Source organism: Haemaphysalis longicornis, unplaced genomic scaffold (assembly GCF_048455015.1).
Source record: "Haemaphysalis longicornis isolate Haplotype H1 unplaced genomic scaffold, Haemaphysalis longicornis Haplotype H1 scaffold_3, whole genome shotgun sequence".
NCBI lineage: Eukaryota > Metazoa > Arthropoda > Arachnida > Ixodida > Ixodidae > Haemaphysalis > Haemaphysalis longicornis.
The window spans coordinates 108,582,802-108,608,131 of NW_027526335.1; the positions used below are offsets into that span (position 1 = coordinate 108,582,802).

Genomic DNA, 25,330 nt, shown 5'->3' on the forward strand with positions numbered 1-25,330 from the left:
ACGGAGCAGAACCGAAAAGTCGTCTTTACAGTTTTCTGTTTCGTCACACTGCTACTAGGTGTGACGAAAGCCACCGATTATCCAAGCCACCGATGACATTGTAACCTAAGGCATTCGATGAGTCTGCCATAGTCCCAGTATTCTTTGTTCTGCTCATTCAAGCCTTCTCGGCGAGCTGTTGGCTTTGACACTTGGCCACAATATATTGGCGCTTGGCTTGGAAGTTTTCTTGCCTGCCATATTCTACTTTTCTCACATTGCGGAATATCGCACCCGTTTTTTTTCAGGCTACTACATTCTTCTTGACGCCGAGGACTTGAATTCAGCTAAAGGCGGAAGTTTGCAGAGCCAACGACTCAGTTTCGGTCCCGTCGTCTGCTTCAAGCTCTACTACTACAGGAAGAAGGAAAGTGAGTTCCTGCTCCAAGAAATATGTTGCACCAGTGCTGCAGAATTACAGTGTCACAGAACAGAGGATGCACGTTATTGCTATCGCGCTAGCACGGGTCACTGAAAAAGTCAAACACTGTCTTTGCTTACGCTGAAGAATAGCGTGTAAAGAACAAAAATACGGCCTACAAGAAGGGACATATTGAATGAAAACATTCAGGGACTTTTCACTCTCTGAAGAAAGATGACGAGCGAAGTGGTGGTGACTACGTTAGAGTCGTCTTAGCGGCTAATTGTCATTTATCTGTGCTGAAGATATCTATGCTGAAGTAAGTCTCTGTTTCGGGTTATTTTGTTGTTCGTTCACTCCTTGCACTGCACGGAAAAACACGCGAGTGTTTTGGTACCATATCCTGTGGGAAAATTTGGTTCTGTAGTATTTTTTTGTGCAAAGTAGTCGCACATTGAGCGTTCGAGGAGCACGACTGCAAATGTACTCTGTAGTCTGTGGCCCTCCTTTTTTGTTTTGTTTTTGTTTTGTACACTCGACTGCAATTGTGCAATATAATATACTGTGCCCGCACGCTGCCTGCCGCCGGAGCAGGGTCCTAGTCAGGCTCCAAGCCTTTTGCCTCTGCTCCCCTTTCTGTACGGAAAGAAACAATAAAGAAAGAAAGAGTTTAACAATAATTCGTTTTTGGATAGGTCTGGTAAAACAACAGTTACAGCTGTTGTTTTAAAGCTGTAGCTGTTGATACAGCTGAAACAACAGTTACAGCTGTTTTCTGTAATTATACTCCTTCCGTAGATGACCATGTATTGAGAGCAGACAGTAATTCCGTAAGGTTTACAACTTCACTCTGAACTAACGAACTACGACAAGTAAATGAACCTCGTCGTAATGGTAGAGGCATCGTAGCAGCTAGTTGTCATTTAATTTCTTTCGGGATACTTACCAAAACACGAGTTGTAGCCTTTTTCTGTAATCATACTCTCCCTGCTGAAGGCCATGCTTGACTGTGCAGAACACAATGTGGAATAGTCCGCTTACAAAGGCTGAGCTTACCTCTATCATCTTAAAGGGACCCTGGAACGCTTTTTAAAACTTCTTTCGAAATATTAAATGCTTGGAAATTGTAGTCCACCAACACATGCAGTCGTTGGAATGGGGGTCGCGAAGTACCTCAGCGAAAAATTCCTGCTCTATGCCCATCAGATAACTTTTGCTCAATAGATTTTTCTCTCTTTCCATGTGTACTCGTTTTTAGACCGCTGGAATTACGTCATTACAGCGGTGCAGCGACTATTGGCCGGATTTCAGCTGCAGCAATGCCCTCATTCGATAGCCATTTAAAAAAAGCAAAGAATAAACGGAAGGCGTGTCGGCTGCGACGAGCAAACCACGCAGTGCCGGCCTATGCTGGTGATAACTACAGCTGTCGCAGGGCTTCCAGAAGCGAAGGAAAGAGTGGAAGAGTTGTTGCAGAGTCCCTTTAAAGTCGGGTGGACCTCTAACCAGTGATCTGTTATTAGGAAGTAATTTTTTTTGCGGGCAATATAGCTATTTTTTTTCCAGGCAATGTAAGCCGTCTTATACAAACATATGAAGGCCGCAGGACCTTGTTTTATTTTTTATGATTTTTGCTCCATACGCTGAAGGTGTGGTACTCAGTTTTGCGATCCCAGGGATATGAGTGGGCGCCGCAAGGTGGCGCTACGCTCGCGTGTGATTCCTGTCTACATTGTTCTGTTGTCGAAAATAATCGGCTAGATCCTAGCCGTAGCCAGCTAGCTTCGCGTTAAAATCAAGGCATGGGGCGCACAACTAAAAATCAGGTGCACTGTCGGCAGGTAACACCATGCTCCGTCACTCGGCCAGTGGCAGATGACACACGGTTTTTGATTAGTTATGTGTAGCTGCGAGCGTAATTGTTTCATATATGCCCTAGATTAAAATATCAAAATATTAGGCATCACTTTTACGATTTTTTTCTGCTTCGTCTTTACCGTATAGCCAGCGCCTCGTTCAACGTGTCATTCGTGGATTCCTTGGGAAAACCAGTTGGCAAGGAGTTCAGCACGGACAACAATGCCCACATTGACTGGACGCTTCTTTCTGTGGAACAAAGTGAGCTTCCCGAACAGTTCTCGGTGAGCAACAGCTTCACGCCGAGGTTTCCACTAATAAAATTGTTTGCTGCCTGAATTCAGCTCGAGGAGTCAGACGAGTCAGCTAGACGAGAATTCGTGCCTTTGGTTACTGCAAAAAAACTCTAGGCTCTCTCCCTCGACTGTGTCCGAATATTATTAAGCTTCGACGCATGCACACACAATTAAACACCCCCATACGCACCCACGAACGCCCACAGGAAGGCGCGTAGTGCCCCCGAAGAATTTCCCCAAATAGCGTGCTCTATGTTCTGCGAAAAACTTCGCACGGAGCATGCGTTTACGAAGCGATACTTTTTCATATATCGAAAGACTTGTCGGATACTATATTCCATAAGCTGATACCACATTACGTGTCTTCCGCAGATTGTGATTGCCGCCAAGACAGCGGTTCCCGGAGGTAATATCGCCATAGACGACATTGACGTGAGGCCGGGGAAGTGTCGTGATGGCTCTGACGTCACAAGCGTAGCTCCGAGGCCCGGTACGTCTCGATGGTATAGTCAACCGCTTGTGTGACACTCAGTGTGGATAGCACATGCATTCTGTTGTGCTATACATGTCTTAAATGCAGTGACTGTGTTGAGAACATTTAGTGAAAATGTAAGCTATTCGCAAGAAAATAGTCCTGCGAATTATGTCTTGTAGAGAACAACGAATTCGTTCAGCGGCGTCACTTCTATAGTTTTTGACTTCAAATGACTCATTGTCGCAACTACCACAAGTAAATGAGATGATGCGAGATTTCGGCGCACGTTAAAGATCCCCAGGTGGTCGAAATTAATCCGGAACCCTCCACTACGGTGCGCCTCATCGCCTGCGTTCCGTTGGTGCGTCAAACTCTACAATCAATCGAATCATTTAAAGTAGATGATACATCATTTATTAGGCTGGAAGTGCATATTCTGCCTGAACGTTTCCTTCTTTCTTATCCAGCTTCTAACCGTATCGACGTGTTCAGCCGATATGTGCACTTTTCTTGTCAATAAGCAAGCTTCCAGACAAAAGAACTGAGACACGTATTAGAGGCCATGCTAAGCTTTTAATGGAGCATAAAAGGTACGCCCACAAGCTCTGTTGGTTTGTAGTTCTTCGAGGGACAATAAGAAACGTGAATTTCTACAATCACTTTCGCTTATCACAACGGACATAATATCTACGCCACTTGACGCGGGAAAGTGGCTATGTCAACGCGAGCACACGTATAGGGAATCCAAGAACCGAGTGTTCAGTGCTCTCGTAGTATAGTGACCTAAGCAAGTATATAGAAATTACGCAGCGCTTACTATCGCCGTTTGAGCAGCAGCTCTGTTTTAGACAGAAAACTCTACTGGGCTACTTTCTTAAAATTCAAAATCCTTCATCGCGTCCCAAGTGACCTTCAGCTGCCTTCGCGCAAGCTCCTCATTTTTTTCTTATGGCCTCCCTCACCCGGAGCATCACTGCTGTGGTGACTAGGTGAAAGTGAAACGGCTGCTTCTTCTGAGCATGACCGCTTAGCGCCGGCTGGGCCGTCTGTGGGTGCGCTTCAGCGCAAGTGAACAACGTGACTAGGGGAGGGTTTAACGACTGCGGCGCCAGTGCTTGGTCCTCCGGTCTCGCTGTCGATGGCGCGCGCTGGTTGGTCGTTCTGTGCGTGCCTTTCAGTGTGTGAAATGATACACCTAATCAACCAGTAAATATAAAAATACAAGGCAGGCTGCGAAATATTAAGCATGGCAAACTTTTACGAAACTCTAGGTGGGTTCCAATTTACCCCTTAGACGGCTTCCTTGCCGTCTTCGCGGACAGTGCGCCATGTTAAGCCCCGTTCCAGTTCGAAGCAGTCAAGGAAGACTGCTTGGAAGAGACAGCATCGAAGTCAGCAACGATATAGGCTACCTTCCTGTCTAAACTAGAAAGGGACGCCAGCGTCACCTTTTTGTGTACTCACTTTGCGACAAATTAACTTATTTTATTGAAATATTTAGTATAATTTACTTATGATGTAGATTCTTTTGTTTAGTTTTTAAATCACATAGTGTTTGTAGTAATAACGGTGATAATATTTACGAAACTTGCGGCTTGCGTTTCTGAACATGTCTGCTACAATGTTGTCGTCTGCGTTGGTAACCGGGGCGCCGTTCCTAGTCTGCTTCCTTTAGACGTCTAATTAGACTGCTTCGTAACCTGTATACCAAACCTTCCGCGAATTGGAATGCAGCCTCCGTGTGCATAGTCTTTGCTTTCGCTAGGGGTAACTAGGTTTATATCTGTTCAACCGAAGCCATTTTTCCCCAATGGAGCTATTAAAGATATATTTCGCGCTGATAGCGCTTTTAGATTCGTTGCTGTGTTTCCACGTCATGGCCTAAGAAGGTTGAGCATATTTCATGCAATGTGACGCAGGCCTAATCGAGAGCACTGAGAAAATGACTGGTGTTAGTACAACGCGAAACAAAATTTTATTTCTCCAGGCCGGGAGCCCAACTTCATCCTGTACGATGAAACCCACCGCTTTGGGAGGCTTCCGTGTGTTAACCTTGTTTTGTTCTACCCACCCTGGACATTTTAACATCGGTTGTTTTCATGATCAGCGTACGGTCAATTTTCATTTCTAAGCATGCGCAATTTGTGGCAAAACTTGAAGCGGTAACTACGATGTCGAAAACAAATCCGAGTGCCAAATTACCACAGAGTGGGGGAAACTGTACTGGATTGCAAAATGACTAGTTTTATTTGAATTTTAATGGCCCAACGGGAGTATTTACTAATTACCATGTCTAGTCGGTGATCATACGCTGTCAGCAAAAGCTGGGAAAGGGTTGGTGGCATCGTTTATATGTGGCTGGAAAGGTACGAGAATGTTTTGCGTGGTGAAAGCTTACATAGGGGCATGCTATTTCAGTTTACGGAGAGTAGCGCTTCAAACACTTGTTTCCTCATCGGCGTTTCAAACAAGTGTTTCCTCATCGGCTCTGTCTTGAACGTTTCTTTCTTTCCCGTTTCTTGAAGCATTTTTTCTTACGGGTAGGATGTTTGATGTTCAAAAAGGATAAAAAGATGCTGTTGGAGTTAAACGATGGTGCATTTTACTTAGTCCTTAGTGCTCTCTAGTTCGGCCCTAAACAAAATACCAGGCATGGTAATTGTTTTAATTATTGAATGCCAACAGTTCAAATATTCCCTTGTCGTCGATTGTTCCAAAGAAAAGAATGCGGTTTTTTTAAATGCTCATCATTATTGTTAGTGGCTCCCAAAAAGGGCTGTTCGGTAGGAACGTGTGAATATTTTTCTGAAATATGATTTAGCAACTTGATTGATCCGCCTAGTTGGCGTGCCATTGTTCTGAGCAGTTGAGCGCAAAGAATAGACAGGGACTGTAAAAAAACACGACGCAAAGGCGATAAAAGTGCCTTTGGGTCGTATCATTTGACAGTCCTTGTCTGTACTTTCCGCTCAACTTCTGAGAACCGACACTTTTCAGAACGGGAGCAATAATTCTTCGAAGTATCCCACGAAAACGACCGTTGATGTCAAGACCTGCTGTCACCAGGTCTTCTTGTCAAGTGCGTTGTCAAATGCGTTTTGGAAGGCCTAATTCAGTTTCTTTTTGTGTCATGAGAGTTTAAAGCTTCAAGCACAATAAGGCCAAGTAAAAGTATAATTTTTTGATGCAACAAGTAATACTCGTACGCGTTTTGTTGAAATTTATAGCCTCATCCATTGCAGTGGCTGAAGCAGAGTAAAAGTAATATTTAAGCAACTCGGTTATTACTGTGGCAGGCATTTTGCGGCGCTCGCCCCGCCGGGTGAAAAAGTTGCAGAGAATTCCTAAGCGTATTTTTATTAAATAAAGACGCAAGACGCACAATCGCATTCACTCAACTATTTGGCGGCCATCTTTGCTGCTGCGACGCTGCCTTGACAGATGTTGGAGACCAACTGAGACTGCGAACGAGGTTTCTGGTGTCCACGTTTTTCTATTTCCGTTCGCATGTTATAGAACGCATTGCAGGCAATGGGAGTGGAGTGCACGCCGACTGTTTCCTTGTGCTTATTTTTCTGATAAGCGCGCCATAAACCCCGTACAGCCAATGGCGACTGATTGCGCTGAGGGTTAGTTGCTTGCATAACGTTTGAGAATGCCAGCTGGGTGAGTGTTTTCCCCAAGCTAGCCAAAAAATGCTTTCGCGTTAAAATGTTTGGCTCAGTGCTGGCCCTTCTTTTCCAATGCCCTACGCTTGATAAGAAGCGCCCAGTACTAGTGCGCTTGAATGAGTTGCTTGCAGCACTGCGGATGCTAAACCGATGGAGACGGCACATTAGTGTACTTGATTAATATGCTCCCAACACTTTGAACGCAGAAACCTCGGCTGCAACGGCATTGCAAGTATCTACCGAAACTGATGAACCGTCTTCTCAGGGAACTACGGCTACTCCCCTTCTAGGTATTACCATTCTTTTTTAACGACGGTCGTCTTTCTTGAGCCACTTGGACGCGAAACTCTTTGTCTGTGTGTATGTCTGTCTGATTGTTCCTTGATTTAGCCGCCCGGCCAAAAGTAACATAAAATCTTGTACGAGAGGTTTATATAGGCAAAACTTTTCCAACTCACTGAATCTGGAAACACAGTTCATGCTTGTCAACCTTCTTCAGCAGAAAGAAATAATTAGGCATATTTGAGGCAGAACATCAAACATCAGTGGTATTTGCAGTGTTCGGTCAATTAAAATACATGCCTGCATAAAAAAAATTCCAGAAATTCAGAGGACTATCTACTAATGCGTGGCATTCTTATGCCGCCAGTCTTGAGTGTGAGTTTTTTCCTGCCGAACTTTTTGTGTATTTCTAAATTTTGCACGACCAATTATCTCCAATTACACTATTATAACAATTAAAGGTGAAACTGACACGAAATATGCATTATTGTGGAAATGCAGGGTGTTGCACGGTTCGGCATTTTCCGTAATTTTCAAATATCTTTCTTTTTTTGTTTTTTTAAATTTTGTCCGAAAAATGATTTGCATGTACGTTATTATAACAATTACAGGTGGAAATTTCGCGAATTCATCAATTTTGTGGAAATGTCACGCGTCACACGTTTCGCCATTTTCCGTAATTATTTTATATTTTCCCAATTTTTTTATTTTTTCAAAATTTTGTTCCCCCAATTATGACCATTTACGCTATTGCAATTACTACAGGTGCAACTTTCGGGAAATATGCCTCATTGTGTTAATGGCATGCGGCATACGTTTTGACATTTTCGGTATTTTTAAGTATTCTTCTTCTTTTTTAGTTTTTCAAAATTTCATTCGACCAATAATCTCAATTTACGTTATTACAAGTATTGCATCTGGAACTTTTGCGAAATTTCCATTATTGCGGAAATGCCGGGCGTCACATGGTTCACCATTTTTCATGATTAGTTTATAATTTTCTTATTTTTTATTTTTAAAAATTTCGTTTTTCGTTTGATCAATTCTCTCCACTTACTTTATTATAAGGATAACAGGTGGATCTTTCGCGAACAAGGCCTCATTGCGGAAGTGCCATGCGGTATAAATTATGACATTTTTCGTAGTTCTTTATATTTTTGTTTTTTAGTTTTTCAAAATTTCGCCGGGCCAATTTTCTCCATTTGCGTTATTACAAGTATTGCATCTGGAACTCGCGAAATCTGCATAAGTGTGGAAACGCAGGGCGTTACACAGTTCGCCATTTGCCGTGATTAGTTTATATTTTTCTTAATAGGTTTTTTAGTTTTTCAAAATTTAGTTCGACCAGTTACCTCCATTCCGTTATACAACGATTACATTTGGAACTTTCGCGAAATCTCCATTATTGCGGAAATGCAGGACGTTACACGTTTCACCAATTTCCGCAGTTTTTTTTTATATTTTTCTTATTATTTAGTTTTTTTCAAAATTTCTCTAGTGCGAGAAGTTCTCTAGCGCGAGCAGTTTAAAGTCGTGAACCTGCTCTCCTCACCCCACATGGCCTCTCTAGCCTTCTCAAGGAGCCCACCTGTTTTGGGTCGAACTGTCCGCACTTAAGATGTCCCGAGCTACAAACACCCTGCCTGTTACTGCCACTTCCCCCACTTGACGTAGAGTCTCCCTGCTACAATAAAGGCTACCTCGTCCTCTTCCACAAAGTTTCATGCGACCAGTTATGCGACCACTATATTCATGCGACCACTATAGTTTCATGCGACCACTATAGCGATTACAGGTGGAACTTCCACGATATCTGCATTTTTATGGAAATGCAGGGCGTTACGCGTTCCTGGCTTTGGCGGTAGTCGGTAAAGATTAAAGAATGCTACGCATTAAAATTACATGTATGAAACAATCTTTTCACCAAAAATACAATAAGCGCTCGCGCCCGACCCTATACCTCGTTAGGTCATAGGAAGACGGGATAGGACCGAGACGGGATAGGAAGAGCAAGAGAGTTGGGGCGGGGAAGAGAGAGAGAGAGAGAGAGAGAGAGAGAGAGAGAGAGAGAGAGAGAGAGAGAGAGAGAGAGAGAGAGAGAGAGAGAGAGAGAGAGAGAGAGAGAGAGAGAGAGAGAGAGAGAGAGAGAGAGAATAGCTTTAATGAAAACCAGCGATGTTAGCCGAGCCGTCGGGCTGGCTTGCTACGCTAGATGAGAGAAGAAAAACAAAACGAAAAAAAAGAGAGAGAAAAAAATATGAAAACGAAATGATGTCATTTGATGCGGTCAAAATTGAGGATTTATCTGGCAGGCGAGGCAGACGACCATTGTCTTTCGATGACATTTGCAGCGGAGTCATTACATGCGGCGCCAGTTTTTAAAGCGAAGCTTTAGTGAGCTCTGCTCACTGATGCCGTTGTACGACAATACGCCCTACAGAAAAGCAAACTTTCTGTTACGGTGATGCTGAACGATCGCGGGGGAAGTGAAAGAAAGAAACGCTTCCCGTGGCCAGAATCGAACCTAGGTTCCTCGCGTTATGAAGCCGGCGTCTATCCGATTGCTCCATTTTGACATGGTCGAACCGAACGCGGAGCAGCAGGTACCAATTCGCGTACACCCCCGAACCCAAACGTTAGGCCTACGGAGTGCACACCCGAGAGTTGCTGTGGGTATACTCTAGAAATGTGGTGCGTACCTCCAGAGTGGCACACACTCGTTGTGTGGGAATGGCCAACCGAAGAATCAATCACAAGAAAGCTTCGCGTTCAACCATCGTTATTGTTAGACGGAGGGGTGCATTGTTTTTATCCCTTGGTGTAAGCTTGATAAGGAACGCGAAGTACTAAACGATATTGTACAACCTCCTTGGTACTACTGCACTTGAATGAGTTACTTAAAACACTTTGGAGGCAAAATATGGGCGAGGACGGATCAGGGTACTTCAGTAATCTGCTCACAACGCTTTTAACGCAGAAACTACGGCTGCAGCGGCATTGCAAGTATCCCACAAAACTGACGAGTCGTCTCCTGAAGGAACTACGGCTGCACCTCTTCCAGGTACTACGGTTAGTTTTCTCGTGTGTTCTTGTCGTGCCATAAAAACAAGGTATCGAACAGAAAAAAAATGCATGTTTGGTTTGGCGTGGCTTCATTTCGTCCAGCATTAGTTCCGGTTCTACAAAGCCACTTACCGAACCGGGTAATGCGCCTTGAACCGGTTGGAGAACCGGTTCAATATGGTTGACTCATAACCGAAAGCAAAAAAAAAAAAAAAACGATGAAAGAATGGTAATTGAAGAAAAGTCCCCGAAACGTGAACACAAATCCTGTAGTGAATGCTCATGTACCAGGGGTAATAGTTCTAGTGTCCGGAGCAAAGGAGCCTGGGCGTGATCTCAGAAGATTCCGAACTGTCAGAGCTATTTTGTTTCTTATTTTGTTTCTCATTACGCTTACACCCTGCTACTGAAGACGCGGTCGCGGTGATGAACATATGGGGATGCCCAGACGGCGACTGGCTCACGCTGTTCAAAGTATTCCCTACAACAAAATTTGCAAATTTCTCTCTTAGACAAATGTCTACTGATTCAATCATTTTTAATCAAAATGAGCAGATCATTGAATTTTTCAGTGGAATGGCTGAGGATTACGATACTCCCTAATGCGAAATTTTCGCTCGGCGTGAGCTGCAGTCTTCTCGGTCAAGGCGCACATTTGCTGTGTCTCAGGAAGTGATCGCGTGATCAGCGAATGCATGGCGGCGCGCCGTACTCTGTCGTTATCTCGGAGCGCGTCGGCACCGCCAAAGACCTAGTTACCATCGAGCGGCCGTGGCCAAGCATGTTGTAAATCGTGTTTGAACCTCCCGCGCAAATATCACCTGGTTATGATGAGCCACGCAACGAGGGTGACGACGAAGGACTCGAAGGACCGATGAACGTGCAGCACGCAGCGCGTGCTGGGCTTCTGTGCTTGTTGTGAACTTGGAAGAACAAGACGTTTGCTTTCATTGGTGCAGGGGCCAACTTGCTCGAACAAACGTGCTTATTGGCAGTCTTATTGACAGTGCAGTCTTATTCATGGTCTGCAATAAGTCCGTGAATAAGATTCAGGCTACTGCGCTTTCCCGAAAGCGCACAGGCTAGCTTGGGGAACAGTCTTATTGAAGGACAGCGCGTACCTAGACTCCCCCAGGACAGAACCCTAGGGAAAAGCGGGGAATACGCCGAAAAAATCCTTGTTGCCATCGCCGGCGTTTGACAAGAGTTTATTTCGAACCATGATCGGATAAATTCAAGAAACGTTGACCATCAGGTCGCGTATTTGGACCATGTCCCAAATACGTTGAATTGACCCGCCATCCCTCGTAGTCCCGGGCCGCCGGGCGTCAGGCACCCGGCCGCGTAAACGAAGTAATAAACAATGATCTTCTGTTACGATGCGGTGGCCAGAGAAACCCCCGGGCTGACGGGAAAAGCAAACACGGTGTCTCACGTTGGCGCCACAAAAGTTGTGCTTTTCGTCTCGCAGTGAACGTCCGAATTGCTCAAGAAGAATGCGCAATCAAAGCACCAACCCAAACAGTGAATCTCCGTAACGGCCCCCAACGAAGGGACTGAACGAAAGGCTTGAAGTCTGCGGACTTTCTCTTCAAGACGTAGTTTTCTTTAACGCTCACGGGCAGAGGTATTGCAGGCTGTTAACGTTTTACTGTTGTGTATATTTTTGTTATCACGCTGCAGTTCTATTATGAACGCATAAGCCCTCATTCACACTGCCGTCACCTTCTCCGTCACGGCACCCTCACGTCAAGAAACCGCGACGGAGACGTAAACGGAGTAGCGTTCGTACTGGAGCTCTCGGTCAGAATACAGGGTCGTCTGCCTAGTGACCAGTTTGGCCTAGTATTGAGCGTGCTTATTTTGAAAAGTAAAGAAAATGGCTTAGATTTTCACGTGTGGTGACGTTTCTAAATGTAGCCGTAAAAAATTGTTTTCTGATTGGCTGGTTTACCACGGGGCATGGTCTCGTCACCGCAGAGCTCGGCTGCCCGTCACCGTCGCACCGTTTTCAGCGAGAAATCGCCCGAGAAACCGCCCGAGAAACCGCCCCCCATGACGGAAGACGGTGACATGATGGTGGCGTGACGGGGTGAAAAACGGCTGTGTGAATGAGGACTAAGTGTTGTTTCTGAGTTAACGGGCGTGATTTTACATAAAAAGAATGTGTTTCGTCCTTTCCGTGCCGCCTTTTTACAGCCATGCGTCGACAGCCGACATAACAGACGATTCAAGAATCACACCGCGCGCTCGGCCACCCGATGTCTGATCGGGACAAATATCTGGCCGCAGACAATCATTCCTGTCCATCTTTGTTTGACGTGAGCTGGAGAAAAAAATACGCGCTACCCGGTAAAAAAACAAGCACACGCCCATACACCACAGCGAAAGATGAAATGGTGATTGGCTGCAAATGTCGCTGTCGCATCAAAGTAGTTATAGGCCTTGCCGCTTCCGGTGTCGGAGTTTCCTACCTTTTTACCCTTTCCCCCGACGGCGTTTCCAACGGCGTCGGTCTCCACTGAACAGCACATTTATTTATTTGTTCGAAGCCGACGGTCGGGCGGCCGCCGCTCGGCATCGTTCGCCACTTCTGCGGCTTCTTCACTCGTTGTTCAGGGTAAGGAGGTCGACCTTTATGATAAATGACCCACCACGTCAGCATAAGTCTGTGGATAAGACTGATCGGCAATCTTATTTAGAGTCTTATTCGCTGTCTTATAAATTTCCGGAAGCGTCTTATAGAATAGGGAACACAAGACCCCAAATTGGACTGCCAGTAAAATTAGAATGCGAATAAGTCTGTCTTATTGGGCTTCGAAGCAGGGGGCCTTGGTTTTGTGTTTCCTTTCTCGGGCGCTACTAGACTCCTAGGGCGGTTTTCACACGCGTGTCTGGCGCCGTCTCGGCAAACCGCCCTCCCCCTCGCAATTTTGCGGCACTCTCCTCCTTCATTTTGTTTCAGTCTTCGGTGTTGCGATCGCTCGCTCGGTTACGACGCCGCCGCCGCCGCCGCCAAACCGCTGTAGCGGATGCTTAAGGGCCGCGCTTTAAAAAAAAATCAACATCCGAAAAACAAGGGTCGCGGGTACTACGTCTATCACAGCTGTGCTTTTTTATCTAGCCAGTATTAGCTAGGGCAGCGGGGCCGTGCGGCCACCGTATCAGGATGCGATAAGCGAACCTTCAGGGTCGGAGTTAGCGCAATGCAAACAAGATAAGGGGCGCTCTACAGAAGCACATTTCTTTCGGCGTTCGGCCGCACGTCACCGGAGCAGTGCGGGAAAGTCCGTCACTGGTAGCGGATAACGCCGGTGCATATTTTTTGAACTTCAAAATGCTTCGTAAATTGTTTAGAATTTTAATGCGTAGTACTGTTCCCCCCCCCCCCCCCCCAACCGGGACAGTGTTACGCCGTGCCTTTCCACAAATGCAGATTTGGCGAAAGTAACACCTGTAATCGTTATAATTGCGAAATGGAGATAATTGTTCCGACAGAATTTTGAAGAACCAAAAATTAAAAAAAAATAGAAGAAATAAAATTTGCAGAAAAATGATCTGAGAAAATCAAAAATATGCATCTTATACATCTCTCCAAGAAACCGAAGACTAAACAAAACAAACCCACAAGACAGCGTTGGAAATACGCATAAAAATAACGTCAATGGACCAGTTCTGCACTACGACCTTCATCTGCCAAATAAAAAAAAACATAAATAGAGAAGTACAGGCACTTCATCGCTACAATGGTATAAAGTTACGTCCTTGGCCAATGCATAAAATATTTGAAAATAGATCAACCGCAGTACCATGTTCTGTGTGCATTAAATTTTGTAAAACTGATTCATTCAGGATTGTTTCTCATAAAAGAATCCTATGAACAGGGGTGAGACAGCTGCGCATATTGCGCACTTTTGATACAAATCTGCTATCCTGCGCCACGCTGCTCCAAAAGCTTGGAAATTGCAAAAATTGCGCCAAACTGCTCCAAAACAGTCTGAGAGCCAAGGATTTTAACGCTCCCGCCAGTTTCAGTAAAAAAAAATGCTTACTGACGGCATAATTTTCCAGCACCCCCAAAGTGATCCTGTTTGTAAAGGTTTAATTGATTGATCATACAATAAAACACCTGCATAAAAGTGTCCCCAAGATAGTTTTTTCGAAGGTCACCATGTCGGGTTGCACATGTTATATTCTGTGAGTTTTTTTAAAGTTTTCCCATGGAAAACAATTGCAAAGTCCTGTAGAAAAAATACGTATGCGTACTCAGGCGACAAACTACTGGTGAAAATTGATGAAAAGACGGCAATTTTCTGAGCGCCGTATATCTCCAGAACGACATTACAGGGAGCCGCCGTCTTGGTGTGGTGAATATTGGAAAACATGGCCGTCTGAAGAAGCAGTTGCTCGTGGTTCAGGCAGAGTGCTGTTCGCCGATTTCTACTGTGGTTTTGGTTATGGGGGTGGCTGGGTTTTCATTTAGTCGTTTGATCTGCCGAGGGAAGTTGCGTGACTCGAAGAACGGGAGTTCATCAAAAACAACGTGAATTCGCCATGTTTCGGCCTCGAGTGAGAGGTGCGGTGCGTGCTTGAAGTGAAATTTCGGACTCATTGCGGTGTTACAATAAAACGCTGAGGTATTGCTGCCTTTGACTACGAGCTTGCGAGTGGCGGAAATGGGACGATCGACACTGCAGAAGTGGCGGCGCAGGCAACATCGCCGCAAAATGTTCAAGCAGTGGCCGATAGCGGGACGGGCTATTATTGCACGCTATGTAATAATGGTTTATCTATCTGAAGTGAAATTTAATGCCAATAGGGAGGTGGCTAAACATACCAACGTTATTCAAATGGCGATCGTAGTGAATGCGCACCTTGGGAATATAAATGGGAGGGCTGGTGGGGTGCGAAGATTGTCACCTCGCTTTTCGCAACTTTTGCCATGCCTCTACAATTGTGTGTAAAGCTGAGAGTCTGGGATTACAAAAATAAAATATCAGCGTTCACATGATAATGAAAATGCCTTACGAGTGCTTAGTTTTTTAATTCGATGTTTTCAACGGCACTCCATGCTATCTATACGTAGAGCCTAAGAATTTATAAATGGCTTGTAAAAAGGTTGTGCAGGTCGTGCCTTGTGATACTCTAGTAGAAAAACGTCATTGAAAGGCTGTTTCAGTGTTAGGCTCCTAAGTGACTTAATAAATGTCATCATTCTGCTCCAAATCAAGGTTCTTCTGCTCCAAAATCGAGATTTCGCTGCTCCAAAAACTGCTCCCAAATCTGATTCAGCTGTCTCACCCCTGTATGAATCATCTAGTGTTGGTTTCAATATGCGTTTTCTCGACATTTACCTACCAGAAAAGCACGATGTACTCACAGTTCGTTGTCGTACAAACCAATTCTACATGATTTTATAGTTATTCCGGTGATAGAGACCCTTTCAGTAATCATCGTTCTCAAGAGTGGTACTAGTAAGGAAGAAAGTCATACGGCGCAAGAGTCTGTAGAGCTCACGCCACGGAGACGTTGAAGGAGACGACCTGAGCGCGGAGTCAAGTAGGTTTATTGCGAACCCAGTGGGATCTCACTCCACTGATGCCAGGGGCGCGCGAGGCTTTCGAAGGGTGGGCGCGCTCGTTGTCCTACGTCACGCTGCCGCTGCCTCGGTGGTTTGTCGCTACTGGTCATTTTTGGCCACAATGAATATTCAGCCACACGCAGAGTAGTGGACGAATAGAGAGCCAGAAATTATAAATGCCCTCATCCAGTTATTGAACAGCAAATATTAGTTAAAGTATAATATGCGTAGGAATGTGAATAATTGTTTTTTAGGCACACACAAACTGTAACTGTTCCCGCCGTTTCAGAACAACCGTCTACTGTTGGTCCGGAGACGAAAATTACGGCTGTAGCAACCACAATCACCCCGCCACGAAGCGTACCGCCTCCAAATCCACCGACCGAATGCTCGCGCGGCTATTTTGACTGCCAGGATGGTGCGACCTGCATCCCTTCGATATTGCTGTGCGACGGCATCCGCGACTGCCCCAACGGACTCGACGAGTACTGTGGTATGGGCAAGCACTTGCATTCGGTTGGTTTGGTTATCGCGCCGATAAATTCATGAAAGATAAATGAATCAGAAACGAAAGCACCTGCGCGTTTTACGTTGCTGGTTAGGAGGGAGGAAAGAGGAAGTAAAATGACGATGACTTCCCCCTAATTAGATGGACTCGAAAAATTGGTTGACTTAAGGAGCCTGTCTTCTGTAGGCGTGATTAAGCTTAGAAAGATCTCTGGGCGAGACACCATGGGCGAGATTCTTAGTGCTGTTCATGCGTTTAATGGAAGGGCAATCGGGATTAACCTGCGCCCACATACACTATAAGAAATCGACCCATATTAGCTGCACCACAACGCCGTAAAACAACCAACCAGCGCACCAAACGTGCAAGTTTGGCGAACGACGAGGCCAAGCATGCTATTTAAGTAAAAAAAATAAAATCTACGCATGAACAACAGCGTAAATGCACGCCTTCCACTGGATTTACGCAATCCCTCTGTATGCATGGCGAGCCCTGCACTCAAAAGATCTTACAGAAGAAATAGAGCTGAGTGCTTTGGTTTTTTAAATGGGCAGCGTATTATTCAATGGCTAAATCAAGCGTGCCTTACAGGATTCTAACCTAATGCCGTCATGCGTTTTGTTTCCGGGTTGCAGGAAGCACAAACGTGTGCAAAGAAGACGAGTTCTTCTGTGCGAGCGGTTCTTGCCTTTCACGCTCGGTTCTTTGCGACGGCAAAGAAGACTGTGCTGGCGGATCGGACGAGTCTCTGTGTCGTGGTGCGTAGATAGAATGTGCTTTCGCGTATCTCCGTCGCCAAATCGGCAACCATTCGAAGAATACAGTATATACTGTGTGCTTAAAATGTGCTTTACAGGTTTAAGTTGTATCCTTACGGAAAAAATAACCCCGAAGACCTCTAGACATTACAACCTCTACTCTTGAGACACAGATGTGACTGCCACGCCCCATCGAAAATGAATGACTAACATTTTCTGTTAAAGGAACAAACTATAGGCAAAACTCAGGCTCTGATAATCCGTTGACTCGATAAGCGCTATGGGAATCAACATTAAGGCACTCTTGGTGTTTCGCGTTGTGTAAAGGCACAGCACAGATCAAAATAAATAATTAAATCACATGTAGACCCTTGTTAATCAAAGGAGGTCCCTCGGAGACCGCGGCTGCTTACTTGCGAGTACCGCGGTGAAGAGGGCAGACGAAAACTCCTGAGAGTGTATCCTGGCTGGTTACGTGTCAGCCACGCAAAGCTTAAACGATTGTCTGCTGGCTGCATATGAATTTCCAGCGTTGGAAACGCAAAAACATAGCGGTACCTTTACCAATACTTCTAAAAAGCATACAGTTGGCTTATCTTTATGTTGGTGATGATGCCTTGCGGGAGTTTCTTATTAGACAATAAAAAAAGTAATTGTCAGGAAACGCCCATTAGACTAATATGTTTTAAAAGAAAGCTTCATCGCTATACAGGGCTGCTTGGCATGATTCAACACTCATTGAAATAATAAAAATGGGAGTTATTAATCCCCGCCCACAGCTTGTAATTAACGTTTAGTGGCCGGGCTACGGCAGAAATTGTGTAAATGTCACAGTTTGCAGTACTGGCTACAAGTTCGAAACCAGGTTTTGATGTCGTACGCCTTTTCGCCTAGTATAAAGAGAATAAAGTTGGTTTCAGGTGTGGCAAGTTCGCTGTTGTTTCTTTCGCCGTTAACTATATTCATTTTTCTTCTTGGTTTAAAACTTTAGGCTTAAAAACCATAAAAATAAACTTCACGTTCTTCAACATTTTAGGGAAGAGCCTTCACAAGAAGCCAACGGTCACATAACTTAACCCAGAGTGTTTTTGCGCCCCAGCCCCTTGATCGTTCGAAGTGTAATGCTGCGTACTTTTATTCAAGAGATTTTCGTGTTTTGTCTACGAAGCTTAGCTCAGAACTTGTTGGGTATTTCGGGGACTACCCTATATAAACTTAGATTTTGTGGCTTTTGAGCGCTCATGAGCTTTTTATTGACAGGGGCGGGTCACTTGGGATATACAGCGTCATATGTAGAACATAAAGTAATTGCCGCAGTGTGAAAGTGGTCGTCGCTTCATCACCCAAGACTGGTGGAGCAGGTCTGCAGGGCCAGCCAGGTTTAAAGAGTCTTGGACTAAGGATGCCTCTCATGGTGTAGAAGCCCGAGCAACATCCGCAGTCAATAAAATGTTTGTCTCTTTTCCTCTTTCCCTCTAGCTTTGCCTTGTTTGCTTGAGATTTCGTCGCTGCCGAGTTAACCATTTCAAAAAAATAAAACGCGAATTTCAAACAGTGTGAGCGCATTTTAATACACTTTGTGTTTCACCTCAAATTTAGCATGCCCTCACAACCTGTGCCTGAATGGAGGACTCTGCACATGGACATCCCGGGAACCAAGCCCTATCTGCAACTGCACAGGAGATTACGAGGGCAGCAGATGTCAATTGATCACAAGTTCAACTGAGACATCGAAAGAGGAATTGAAACGTAAGGGCGTCTCGCATGTAAACTTAGCAACGGCAATTGGGTTCACAAATGTCGCGGTGGATTGCCTTCCGCAGTTATCGAGGCGCTGCTTACGACCCGCCGCGGTGGCTCAGTGGCTAAAGCGTTGTGCTGCGCATCACGAAGACGCGAGTTCGATTTCTGGTCATGGCGGCCGCTTTTCTGATGGTCGCGACAAGAAAAAACGCCCGTGTGTACGAGACTTCGGCTCACGTTAAAGATCCCCAGGTGGTCAAAATTATTCCGGAGCCCTCCACTACGGCGTGCCTCATCGCCTGCGTTGCATCGGTGCGTTAAAATTTACAATCAATCAATCGAGAGGTTGCTTACGTGCTAAAGAACTGTAAGAGCTACTGAGTACTCAAAACACGAATCGGTGGTAATGGCTGTATGATATGTGAGAAAAAGAAGCGCCGATGTTTGTGGGCTAGCACAAAAGATAAGTAGATGCTGAGCGTTGTTACTTGGGGATACCCAGTAGAACTAAGTACCCTCTTATTTTTACAGATGTCGGAGCCATTCGTCCTGTGGTGACAGGCATCCTAGTCACGCTGGCGTTTCTCATCACTGGCGCAGTAATCACCGCAGTCGTCCGCCGTAGGCGGCGGTTTAGCGTACAGTAAGTGTCTGCATACTGTATACTATTTGATTTATTCACGATGTAAAATGAGCTTTGCGTTTATATCAAATAAAACTTCACCGAAATTACTGTAAAAATGCAAATTGCCGTTTGTAGCAGAAAGAGCTCAGCCTACGTTTGATCGCCTCCAACAAAGGACCGTTGAAATCAACTTTTCCAATTGTACCTAGCATTAAAGCTATGATAAATAGGCCATTCCTGTCTGGCACTTGAACACACTATGGCTGTATATTTTAACCGGCTCGTATACCACCTTGATTAGCCATTTTACGTTCTTCCTCCAGCTTACCTACGTTATATTTAAAGGAAATGCCAACCATTACTAAACGTTACATCCATCTCTGTCCTTTCTCTTCCTTCACGTAAGAACTTATTTTTAATGCGAACTGAACAGTTCATTGGTCTCAGTCGCCAAAATTCACCTTCCCAATGTCTTTTTTATATTCTGAACGTGAAAAATAGAATTACACGCTACTCATCTCTTCATTTCTTCCTTCAGTGACGCCACCGATTCCATACGCAAGAGTTGCTCTCAAAAGTCCTTTGCTGATTCAGGGGTGAAATGTACGGTTATTACCTGAATTATTAACGTTTATAGAAGCTCATAAAAGGAATCAAGTTTTGTTTTTCTGTCCACAAATCATAGCGCAATGCGAAACCTTCAGGAAACATATGAAAGCAGGCATTTTAAGGAAGGCATGGTTTACTGTCCCGTAATAGAAAAGGCACTGTCAAGGCGGTAGGGACACGTATGGTAGTTTTTTCAGTTATATCCAAATATTTATTGAATTTGTACAGCTGAGAAGGTCATATTTATTGTATTGCTGAAGTGTGCCAGTTTAAATATGGTCGGCAACCAAGAAATATAAATTTTACTTTTGCCAAACTGGAGGTGAACAGGGATATTTAAAGAACGTATTCAACTATCGCGCATTGATGATTAAAAAAATTTCATCATCCATTGACATCAGGTATGTTGTATATCAGGCAACTATTTATGACATGGTGAGCCGGTCGGGTTACGTTTAATGCCAGAGACGTAGCTGGGGAGCGCCGCACTGATTTTAATGTCTTAAAATGCAATGATGGTTGAAGCTCGTTATCAACTTGCTCAGAAACGTACCACACAACAAATTTATTAGAAGAGCAACACGAACGCGCCCAAACAACCCCCAAACACGCACTCGTACGCACGCGCGCACGCACGCACGCACGCACACACACACACACACACACACACACACACACACACACACACACACACACACACACACACACACACACACACACACACACACACACACACACACACACACACACACACACACACACACACACACACACACACACACACACACACACACACACACACACACACACACACACACACACACACACACACACACACACACACACACACACACACACACACACACACACACACACACACACACACACACACACACACACACACACACACACACACACACACACACACACACACACACACACACACACACACACACACACACACACACACACACACACACACACACACACACACACACACACACACACACACACACACACACACACACACACACACACACACACACACACACACACACACACACACACACACACACACACACACACACACACACACACACACACACACACACACACACACACACACACACACACACACACACACACACACACACACACACACACACACACACACACACACACACACACACACACACACACACACACACACACACACACACACACACACACACACACACACACACACACACACACACACACACACACACACACACACACACACACACACACACACACACACACACACACACACACACACACACACACACACACACACACACACACACACACACACACACACACACACACACACACACACACACACACACACACACACACACACACACACACACACACACACACACACACACACACACACACACACACACACACACACACACACACACACACACACACACACACACACACACACACACACACACACACACACACACACACACACACACACACACACACACACACACACACACACACACACACACACACACACACACACACACACACACACACACACACACACACACACACACACACACACACACACACACACACACACACACACACACACACACACACACACACACACACACACACACACACACACACACACACACACACACACACACACACACACACACACACACACACACACACACACACACACACACACACACACACACACACACACACACACACACACACACACACACACACACACACACACACACACACACACACACACACACACACACACACACACACACACACACACACACACACACACACACACACACACACACACACACACACACACACACACACACACACACACACACACACACACACACACACACACACACACACACACACACACACACACACACACACACACACACACACACACACACACACACACACACACACACACACACACACACACACACACACACACACACACACACACACACACACACACACACACACACACACACACACACACACACTGTTGAGTAGTGTTTTCTTTGTCGAAAACAGTACGGAAAACCGCAGGCGTGAACTTGCCTTTGGATATTAGCGAGTTCCCGCTCGACTGCGCGTAACTTAACGGGGCGGCTGGTGCCGCGCGCGCAGGAGATCTCCAAGGAACGATGCGAACAGTGTGGGTTCACTTGAAGCTCTGTTTTGTTATACTACAGAAAGAGGGTAAGGGCACGAACAAAGAGGAGAGTCTCGGTGCCTCAAATGGCGATGGTTGGCGTCGGTTCGTCTGTAAGCGCGCACACACATAAACACACGTCGCTCGCTGGCGCCGCACCGTCCGTGGTCTGTGGCATGGTGTCGGATGCGCCGCATGGTGTAAACAGCGGCCGCTTTTCGTTCCGATCCTCGTCTTCGGTTACTTGATCCGGGGCCTCAAGGTCCTCCCGAGATCTTCCCCGTCAGCGACGTGTAAACTTTAGATACGCCTTCCGTGAACGGAGGAATTCTTAACACACACACACACACACACACACACACACACACACACACACACACACACACACACACACACACACACACACACACACACACACACACACACACACACACACACACACACACACACACACACACACACACACACACACACACACACACACACACACACACACACACACACACACACACACACACACACACACACACACACACACACACACACACACACACACACACACACACACACACACACACACACACACACACACACACACACACACACACACACACACACACACACACACACACACACACACACACACACACACACACACACACACACACACACACACACACACACACACACACACACACACACACACACACACACACACACACACACACACACACACACACACACACACACACACACACACACACACACACACACACACACACACACACACACACACACACACACACACACACACACACACACACACACACACACACACACACACACACACACACACACACACACACACACACACACACACACACACACACACACACACACACACACACACACACACACACACACACACACACACACACACACACACACACACACACACACACACACACACACACACACACACACACACACACACACACACACACACACACACACACACACACACACACACACACACACACACACACACACACACACACACACACACACACACACACACACACACACACACACACACACACACACACACACACACACACACACACACACACACACACACACACACACACACACACACACACACACACACACACACACACACACACACACACACACACACACACACACACACACACACACACACACACACACACACACACACACACACACACACACACACACACACACACACACACACACACACACACACACACACACACACACACACACACACACACACACACACACACACACACACACACACACACACACACACACACACACACACACACACACACACACACACACACACACACACACACACACACACACACACACACACACACACACACACACACACACACACACACACACACACACACACACACACACACACACACACACACACACACACACACACACACACACACACACACACACACACACACACACACACACACACACACACACACACACACACACACACACACACACACACACACACACACACACACACACACACACACACACACACACACACACACACACACACACACACACACACACACACACACACACACACACACACACACACACACACACACACACACACACACACACACACACACACACACACACACACACACACACACACACACACACACACACACACACACACACACACACACACACACACACACACACACACACACACACACACACACACACACACACACACACACACACACACACACACACACACACACACACACACACACACACACACACATGGTCGTGAAGGTTGCGTGCAGCTTCGCTACCGGCAAGTATTAGGCGTTGGTTCGCGGAGCTTAAGTATACATAATTGCGCTATGGGCACAGGCTACGGAGCCTGTGGCTAGCTTCAGATATGCAATTCGTGTCCTGCCATATGTAATGAGTACCGCCCAAACAGAGTACTTTAAAAATGTACGGAGGCATTTGCCTTTCAAATATCGGAATTATTAGGCCAAAGGCAACTTTAGATTTGTTTTTCTGAAAGGACATGCGTGATACGGCTGCATAGGACATTCGCGTTTATTGTCTTCTTGGGTTTACATTGAAGTAAAATAACAGTCACACATAGACACACATAAAATGGTCGTGCAAGGAGAAAAGTTGATGACGTCGACGTGCTAATGAGAACAAAAAACATATGACAAAGTGAACCCCCTGTCTTTTCAGGAACTCACCTATGTACCATGATAATCCTATATATGATTCATCGACCAAATTAACACGTAAGTACAAGATGCTATCGTCTTTTTCAGTGAGCATAAAGCCAAGCACAGATTAGCACGTTTTGCAGTGTTTCTGCGTTTATCCCGAGAGTAATACACGCTGTTGCAAATAAACGTGAAAACAATTAAATGCCAGCGCCTCTTGACTTGTACCTCGTCCTCTGTATTATGACGTTTTAAAAAGAGTCAGGCACTCCCACGTGAAATAGAAAATCTGAGAGCTGATGACGGACAATTAGAATGATTAAATAATAATTTTACAACCCTACAAAAATCATTGAATGACGAGGTACAGTGATGTTATGGTGGTACGGAGCTTTAAACTGCGCGGGTTTTGGGGGTTCTCTCAACAAAAACTTTAGCTTAATTTTGCTAAAGAAAACATGGTTTTCTGCGAAGTGTGCTGCGGGATGATTGGCTTACTTTATTGCACAAAAAAGTGATCTTACAGCGCATAAATCTTTTTTGCCTATTTCCTTTTATTGTTTTCTTATTCCAGGTTTTTCGTAATAACCATCGGCACTGGGACAGTGAGGCTGAATGAGATTCTGCAAACGTTGTATATTGCTACATTTGTGAACATCGATCAAGATTGTTGTTTACATTTTGCGTATGAAATACATCAAGGAATATATTCCCTAAATAAAGGTCGGCTTTGTAGTTTGTGTATTCATATTTTCTTCACTTTTCTTGGCCGGTGGCTCCATAGGGTGATCATATTTTGAAATGCGGGAAATATTTTGTTGCTGAAGTCAAGTATGATTACAGCAGTTGAATTTTTCAAAATTTTAAGCGGACGCTCTTCTTTAGAGCTTTGAGCCTTCAGAAAAGGTTTTCCGGCAGACGGGCGTGACCCGTGTCATGGCTCG

At 45.4% G+C, this 25,330-nt stretch overlaps 1 protein-coding gene across 2 annotated transcripts in view; it reads left to right on the forward strand.

The window, feature by feature from the left end:
* Positions 1-25,130, forward strand: part of LOC144175009 (apical endosomal glycoprotein-like) — a 58,232-nt gene extending 33,102 nt beyond the window's left edge. The window contains exons 14-24 of one of the 2 annotated variants that reach the window (XM_077704015.1): positions 288-410; positions 2,405-2,541; positions 2,926-3,043; positions 6,906-6,989; positions 9,959-10,042; positions 15,915-16,118; positions 16,769-16,891; positions 18,491-18,640; positions 19,166-19,277; positions 24,406-24,461; positions 24,961-25,130. In XM_077704015.1, coding sequence (XP_077560141.1) covers positions 288-410; positions 2,405-2,541; positions 2,926-3,043; positions 6,906-6,989; positions 9,959-10,042; positions 15,915-16,118; positions 16,769-16,891; positions 18,491-18,640; positions 19,166-19,277; positions 24,406-24,461; positions 24,961-24,971 — 1,202 coding nt within the window. In that variant the 3' untranslated portion in view covers positions 24,972-25,130. The remainder of the gene's footprint in view (positions 1-287; positions 411-2,404; positions 2,542-2,925; positions 3,044-6,905; positions 6,990-9,958; positions 10,043-15,914; positions 16,119-16,768; positions 16,892-18,490; positions 18,641-19,165; positions 19,278-24,405; positions 24,462-24,960) is intronic. The other variant, XM_077704016.1, reaches the window with a different exon arrangement.
* Positions 25,131-25,330: the final 200 nt, after the last annotated feature.